Source organism: Sinocyclocheilus rhinocerous, unplaced genomic scaffold (genome assembly GCF_001515625.1).
Source record: "Sinocyclocheilus rhinocerous isolate Xijiao unplaced genomic scaffold, SAMN03320098_v1.1 scaffold1703, whole genome shotgun sequence".
Lineage (NCBI taxonomy): Eukaryota > Metazoa > Chordata > Actinopteri > Cypriniformes > Cyprinidae > Sinocyclocheilus > Sinocyclocheilus rhinocerous.
The window spans coordinates 120219-128978 of record NW_015640476.1 but is presented as its reverse complement, the minus strand read 5'-3'; the positions used below and the strand labels follow the sequence as shown (position 1 = coordinate 128978).

At 34.6% G+C, this 8760-nt stretch overlaps 1 protein-coding gene across 1 annotated transcript in view; it reads right to left on the bottom strand.

The window, feature by feature from the left end:
* Positions 1-8760, bottom strand: part of LOC107753191 (uncharacterized) — a 20545-nt gene that overhangs the window by 10443 nt on the left and 1342 nt on the right. The window contains exon 2 of the mRNA XM_016569316.1: positions 6544-7116. Coding sequence (XP_016424802.1) covers positions 6544-7116 — 573 coding nt within the window. The remainder of the gene's footprint in view (positions 1-6543; positions 7117-8760) is intronic.

The window sequence follows — 8760 nt, the reverse complement described above, 5'->3', positions numbered from 1 at the left end:
CACCAACCCTACCCCTAAACCTACCCCTCACAGGAAACTTTGTGCTATTTCAGATTTTCAATACACTCCATTCTGTGTGATTTATATGCGTTTTGAAAAGTGGGGACATGGGGTAATGTCCTGAAAAGTCACCTTCTCCTTGTAATACTTACGTCATATCTTTGTCATTATACACATTTATGTCCTCATTTGTCACAAAAATGCACACTCACACACACTCACACACTCTCACACACACACACACACACACACACACACACCGGCCTTTACCCGCTCACACTGAACCCAATCCTTCACTCATTCTTCTCCAGCTGATTGAGAACAGTTCATTTACTAGATTGGAGAACTAAAAACGTAACTTTAAAATAAAATCACATGCATTGACTGACATTCTGTCATCAGTTATTTGTCCTAATGTCGTTCCAAACCTGTACGACTTTTTTCTTCTGTGGAACTTAAAAGACGATGTTCTGAATCAGACAACATTGGAGCCCATTGACATTCATTGTTTGTACCAAAAACATTGAAACATTTCTCAAAATATCTACATTTTATCTGCTTTAGACATACAGGTTTTAAGAGAAGACAAAATATACTTGCTACTGTAATCTGTTAAAAAGAAGAGCTTTCCAATGAATCCCTTCACTCTCAGATTGAGAATTTGGATGATATTTCACTGTAGAGATTAACTGAAAAATTAACAATATTTTACATAGAAATACATAAATAACCAGAGTGCATTTCCTATTCAAGTTCGCAAATTCTTCAAAGAAATAAAATAGATTTTTTTATTAATAAAATAAAAATTATATTCTTTATAATAGTATATAATACATTTTTATATTTAATTTTTTATTAAAATGTTTTTAATTTAATATTAATTTAATATTACATATATAAATATATATATATATATACATCATTTTATAAATTTTATTCATCAAGGACGCCTTAAATTGATCAAGACTGGAGGAATGATGCTGAAAATACAGCTTTGATCACAGAAATTAATTACAATTTAACAGATATTCACATAGAAAACAGTGATTTTGAATTATAATAATATTTCATATTTTTTTACTGTATTTTTGATTTCTGAACATCTGAACGTGACACAACATCCTGTCTGATTTACAGCAGCAGCTGTCATTAAAACTCACAGAGATACTATTAAACATCTGAACCTCTGAATGTGACACGACATCTGGAAGGAATTTACAGCAGCATTAAAACTCATTAAAACTCACAGAGATAGCATTAAAACATCTCTCAACCTTCCCCCAAACCACGCAACCTGAAACCAGCGGCCGTGATGAGGTGTCATTATATACTGCTGGCCTCACGTAATGACAGAACACATAAAAGACAGGAGACAAAGACAGAGACGGACGCGTCTCACTCCCTTCCCCCCGTCTGACTTTCCTCTTCCTGATTTCATCATGACAGTCGGATCAGAGTTAGGAAAATATCACAAACACGCTTTATCCTTCAGATCAGAATCAATCTCTCGGCTGACAGAATCAGCAACATGTGCACGTGCCACAATGAGGGACTTTCCATAGTTGGTGCGTGACAATTAAAGAATCATTGCAGTTGCAAATTGCTTTTAGTCATAATTAGGTTTTAATGGTTTATTTTGCATGCATTTTGTAAACTGTTGAGTGCATATGAATCTGACCAGAAAATATTACTTAGTTGGTTTGTTTCTGCCATAGAATAAAAAAAATAAAAAAGGCAATTGCGACTTTTTATCTCAAAATTCAGCCTTTTTTTCATGCAATTCTGTGAACGGTGAGATACAAACAAATACAATTCAGAGAAAAAAAGTCAGCATTGCAAGATATAAACTCAATTGCAAAAAAAAAATTGTGAGATATAAACTCAGAATTGTGTGAAAAAGAGTCAGAATTGCAAGATATACTCTAAAAAAATGCTGGGTTGTCTCAACACAAAACATTTGCGTTAAAAATTTTATTTAAAAATTTAACCCAACAGCTGTGTTAGTCCATATTTGACCCAAAGTTGGGTTGAAACAACCCAGCATTTTTAAACTCAAAATTCAGAAAAAAAATTCAAAATTGTGTTTGATATTAACTCCAAATTGCAAGAAAAAAAGAATTGAGATATAAACTCAGAATTGCAAGAAAAAAAGAATTGTGAGACAAACTCAGAATTGCAAGAAAAAAAGAATTGTGAGACAAACTCAGAATTGCAAGAAAAAAAGAATTGTGAGACAAACTCAGAATTGCAAGAAAAAAAAGAATTGTGAGACAAACTCAGAATTGCAAGAAAAAAGAATTGTGAGACAAACTCAGAATTGCAAGAAAAAAAGAATTGTGAGATATAAACTCAGAATTGCAAGAAAAAAGAATTGTGAGATATAACTCAGAATTGCAAGAAAAAAAGAATTGTGAGACAAACTCAGAATTGCAAGAAAAAAAGAATTGTGAGACAAACTCAGAATTGCAAAGAACACCATCCCAACCGTGAAGCATGGGGGTGGAAACATCATGATTTGGGGGTGCTTTTCTGCTAAGGGGACAGGACGACTGCAACGATCTCTCCATTCTTTGTAAGTGGGAAAACTTGAAAAATCGGCAGTGTATCAAATACTTATTTGCCCCACTGTATATATATTAGTAAAAAAAAACATCAAAATACGAAGTAAACGAAAAACATCAAATACGAAGTGTCATTCTGGGAGTGTCAATTTACGGGTTTTCACTGTAAATTATACAATGACTATTTCTTTTTCACTCCCAAAAAACGTAATTTTAACAGTATTTTACTGTAAAATTACATTAATCAGAATTGCAAGAAAAAAAGAATTGTGAGAAACTCAGAATTGCAAGAAAAAAGAATTGTGAGGCAAACTCAGAATTGCAAGAAAAAAAGAATTGTGAGACAAACTCAGAATTACGAGACAAACTCAAAATTCAGAGAAAAAAAGAATTGCAAGAAAAAAAAAGAATTGAGATATAAAATCAAAATTCAGAAAAAAAAATCAAAATTGCAAGATATAAACTCAGATTCAGAATTTTTTTTTGAATTGTGAGATATAAATTCAGAATTGTGAGAAAAAGACTCAGAATTGCAAGACAAACAAAAAAGACAGCATTGTGAGATATATAATCAAAATTGCAAGAATTGTGAGATATACAAATGATAAAGCACAGCGTTTAAAACATCAATAACACACCTAATGTGCATCTAATGTGCTAAAAAGCTTCTCACATTACTCATGAAATGGCAAAGTAAGAAATACGCAATCGCTCAATGCATCTAATTTAGTTGAAGCACATTGCATCATAATTCTGACTCTGTTTCCACACTGCTGCTCTATATTGGGAAAGCAGAATGGACGTGGTCTCTATAAATAAGAAGCTCCAGGCCTTTAATCACATCAGCGGATCGCCTGACTGAAGCAGCTCCTGAAACCATTCACTGACCATCTCATTCAGAGCCCTCGTCTTAGTTAGGCCTGTCACCATCAGGAATTCTGCACTGACAATCAATTGTCTTACAACACTGTAAAAAAAAAAAAATCGGTGACATTTACGGTAAAATACAGACAGCTGTGGTTGCCAGAACTTCACAGTTAAAAATACGGTAGCAACATTTGAGGTTTTACAGACTTAACTTAAATTCACAATAAAAAAACGTATTTCATTAACTGATGTAATGTTAATAAACCAGCATACTGAAGTACTAATAACTGTTTTGAACCATTGTAATGCACTGATAACCAACAAAAACAGGTGGTGATGAGAAAGTCACGTGATGAACCAAAGCTCATCACAAACAGCTCTTCCACAAGCCGAGAAGGGAAATAATGTAATTACAGTTATTCACCGTATATAGTATGGAAACTTACTGTTAACCAATTAACAGGTTTTTACTGTAGCATTTTTACAGTCTTTTACTGTACTTTTACCATTTTTTACAGTGAAATAATTGTGATTAATGATTTCTTTCTGTTTTGTTCATGTCACTTACAGTGTAAGCATTAAACATAGTTTTTTTAATGCTATATATTACTTTTTACTATATTTTACAATATCTTAATATAATAAAATAAGCACATATGATTTTCTTTAATGCTGTGAAAATTAATAATATTTATATAATTCATTATTTATAATATAATATAATATAATAATATAAAACATTTAAGCTCTTAAATTTCCCTTCTTTGGATGGCTTGAAATTATTGAAATTTAGTGTTATTTTAATATAATTGAGATACTATTACAGTTTTTAATATTTTGAATTCTATTTTATTTGATCTTTTCTGCTTTCTTGTTAATTTTAGTTAAAGTTTTAGTAATTCTGTTGTTTTTGCTGTATTAAAATGTCTATACAGTTTATTAATTTCAGTTTTAGTTTATTGTTTTTTAGTACATCAAGTTAAGCTAAATTAAAATGAGAAATGCTGCCTTCTTAACTAGCTTTTTATTTTATTTCAGTTAACATTTATTTTATTTCAAGCAACACTTATTGCACAATTATTGCAGTTATCTCAAAATAATTGCAATTATATTAAATAACCACGATCAGACAATTAATTAATAATTGCGACAGACCTAGTCTTATTGTGATTGATTCATCAGTGCATATTAATCTGAAGAAATGAACAGAATGTCGGCTGTGCATGATGACATTAAAGGCACTTGCACACTAGAAAAAAAATACTTCAAGAAGCGTTTGATGAATAGGAAGGCATCTGATGCATTTTGGGATTGTGTGGAAATGTCAGAATGCATTGCATTAGCAGGTTTCAGATTCAGCTGCATGTCAGATGATGACTTTCACAAACTCCTGTGACGCACGCAGCATTCCCATCAAAATCAATAAACTTCCAGCATGCAGCTACTGTACTGCACAAACACTCCCACGCGCGTCAGCCGACAAATATGGGCCAAATGTCTCTTCACAGTTGACTCAGCGCTTGGCCGTAACAGCTCAAACCAACACAAACACACACACACAGACTGCTTCATCAAACCCCACTGAGCTCCTAAACGTGCCGCTCAAACAAATATATGAAAAAAGCCCACCAGATATGTTCATGTTCATCTACTGCTGAAGAAGAACTACAGTAAGTTTAAGATCCGAACTAGTATGCATGTCCAAGTGAAGTTCACTTCAACTTCTCTAACTTGACCATTTTCACGTCATGCAAAATCAACCAAAGTGGCAAAATGTGTGTTTAACTTACTACTAATAATAGTTTGTTAACATGATTGCATTTAACAAATATGCAAACGTTTCTCTTGAATTCACTTTAATTCTGACACATTGTGAAGTGCACTGTAAAAAGTGATGTTCTTACTTGGTGTTTTTATCTTGTTTTCCAATACAAATACCTATAAATATTCTTAAATTAAGATACTTTTACTTGAGATGCAAAATACCTGAAATGCATTAAAATGAAGCACATTTAAGCTTAAAACAAGAAATAAAATCAGTCGATAAAATCAAAAAATAAACAAAAATTCAAATGGAAACAAGATTAATTTTCTGACTCCACTGGCAGATATTTTTTCTTGTTTTAAGGATAAAATGCCTGAAATGCATTCAAATTAAGCGAGTTCAAGCTTAAATGGGGTCAGAAAAAAATCTACTTAATTCAAAGGGGGAAAAAATGTTATTTTTCTGACTCCATTGGCAGATATTTTTTCTTGTTTTAAGGATAAACTCACTTCATTTTGGTACTTTTTTTTTTTTTTTTTTAGAAAACAAGTTTGAGAAGCAAAATGACTTAAAATATGAAGTCTGGTTTTCTAAAAAAAAAAAAAAAAAAAAAAAAAGTATAGATATGAAGTGAGTTCATGCTTAAAAAAACAAACAAAATATCTGCCAATGGGCTCAGAAAAATAAACTTTTTCCCCCTTTGAATTAAGTAGGTTTTTTTCTGACCCCATTGACTGATATTTTATTGTTTTAAACAAACTCGCTTCAATCTGATAGGTTTCCTTTTTTTCAGAAAACAAGACTTGAGAAGCAAAATGACTTTAGATATTACGTGAAAATTAAGTTTTTGCTTAAACCGAAAAAAAAATCTACCAATGGGGTCAAAAAAAATCCTTTTCTCCTTTGAATTAAGTTTATTTTTCTTTTTTTAAGAATAAACTTAATTTTGATACTTAAAAAAAAAAAAAAAAGTATATGAAAATGAAGTGAGATTTGCTTAAAACAAGAATAAAATCTGCCAATGAGATCAGAAAACTAATCTTTTTGAATTAAGTTTATTTCTCTTGTTTTAATCATAAACTCACTTCATTTTTATATATTTGTCAGTAAACGAGACTTCATATCTCATGTCATTTTGCTTCTCAAGTTAATGTATCTTCTTGATTTAAGAATGTTTATTTATGCTGGAAAACAAGACAAAAATAAAAAGATAACAAGCTCTTACCACCTTATCTCATGTAATTATGCTTCTCAAGTTAACGCATCTTGATTTAAGAATGTTTAGATATTTGTTCTGGAAAACAAGAGGAAAGACTAAGCGAGAAAGCGCAGGATAACACAAGCTCTTACCACTTTAAAGTGATCCTCGTAGCTCCAGTCCGCTTGACCGTTAGGAGAAGATGCTGAGGGTCGCCCGACGGGTGAGAGATCGTCCTCGGGCTCCTGTTTGACCCTGACGGCGGGAGACGGAGCTCTCGGTGCGTCTGCAGGGGCCCCGGGGTCCGAGAAGTGAACGGCTCCCTGCTGCAGCGCCAGCGTCTGCTTCCTGAGGAACTCCAACCCGTCTTCATCCTCGCTGCCTTCATCGCCCTCCATCATCCCATCATCATCGTATGAGTCTCGGCCTCGTTCCTCCTCGTGTTCCGAGTCCAAACTGCTTTGATTGGAGACACAGGACGGATGTCCGGCTCCAGAAGAGCCGAGGCCCCTGCTCATGAACCCGGCCCCTGAAGCCTGAGCGGCGGCTAGAACGGCCTGCTGAGCCGCGAGCTGCTGCGCGTACATGATGTGAGCTTCACGCAGCCTGCGCTCCTTGTGCTCCATCTCCAGACGCGCCTGCTGCTGCCGCTGAAGATGCTCCATCATTTGCTCCAGCTTCACTCCTGCGGAGCCGCTGTGGGGAAACCCACCCAAACCAGCCTCCTGAGACACGGGACAGACATCAATGAGCTGAGCACTCACATCACAGCACGTCTCCTCAAAGCTATAAATGCGTAACTCAGCATGCATCTTTTTTGTTGGTCACGTGCAAACTTCAAACATAAACATATGGCTGCTGAAGCTAACATTAAAGGAATAGTTCAGCCAAAAATGAATTTGCTGAAATGTGGCAGAGCAAGTGATGCAATGCTACATTTTTCCAAATCTGATGAAGAAACAAACTCATCCTAATCTCGGATGGCCTGAAGGTGAGAGCATTTTCAGCTAATTTTCATTTATGGCTGAACTATTCCTTTAATGCAGAAACAACTGATAGTGTTGGAAGCATCACTTAGTTGATTGGTGTTTTAATGCAATTACAGCTTCCCTGGCTATTTTCATGGCAAGTGACAAGTTGAGGTATTATAAAAGAGCAATTAAAAATCCGGTGTAAGGTTTTAAAGTTCACTTTGGATAAAAACTCTAAAGTGCATTCAGGTTTGACTCTGTTAAACATTTCTTCGAATGCGTTTGCCGAGTAATACAGTTTCCTAAGAGAACTTAAACCAGCACAATTTGAAATGTTTTGGCAACATGATAAGGATGTTTGCAGAGCCGTCACACGCCCCATCGGTCACTACTTCCAGCATTCATTGATCATGTTCATGCATTTTTGTTTTGCAAACATAAACATTTGACTGTTGTTGCAAATTCTGCTGATTTCACCGACTCCACATTAATGCAAGAAGGGCCGGCAGATTTTGAATGTGAATTAGAATTTATATTTTAGAATGTGCCAACAAAAATCAAATCAACAGTATATTTTTCTTACACATTTTAGGCAGATATATTTGCAGGTGTAAAATTAATTGTCATGGTAATTAACAAAGAAATAGGTTTTTAATGGCTGAGAACCGGTGGCTAATGGCTCATTTAATCACAGAAAATATTTTTTAAAAATCCTGCATTTAAATTAATTAGTATTTTACACAGTATTTACTCAAAATACAACATTTGAAAGCATAAAATCAATTGACAATCTCAAAATATTAACCTGGCCAATATATGAGTCTAGCAACACAATACAGCACATTAAATACATGAAATCACATCAGAAACCGTCTCTTCGTGTCATTTACTGCGAAATGAACCCTCTCAGCTCTCTTTTCTTAAAAATCTACCGGGATTGAACACTGAAAACAGTGCAAAACGCACAAAAACTGTCAAAACCTGTGAATTCATCAGGAAAGTAAACACTTTGAATAGCAATGTTTGTTTTCTGCAGTACGTGACAATCAAACACTGAACTCAGTCAGATCTGGTTTTAAATCCACAGGTTCAGCAGGACAGACGGGTTAAATAACCCGCACGCAATAAACCACGATCTTCATAGCTTAAAACCACACAGATAGTGGCATTTCTGAAACAAAACAAGCTCGATTCGATGACTCAAATGTACTCATACTAGAGTAAAACTGTCAGGCATGAGAATCGTGTGGTTTAGGAGAATATAACATGACTGAAAACAGTTGAACGGCGGATCAAAGCCGAGGCCCCTAATGAAAGCAGCATGTTTGTGCATTTAGATGCATCTGGCACTCTGTGTGTGTGTGTGTGTGTGTGTGTGTGTGTGCGTGTGTGTGTGCG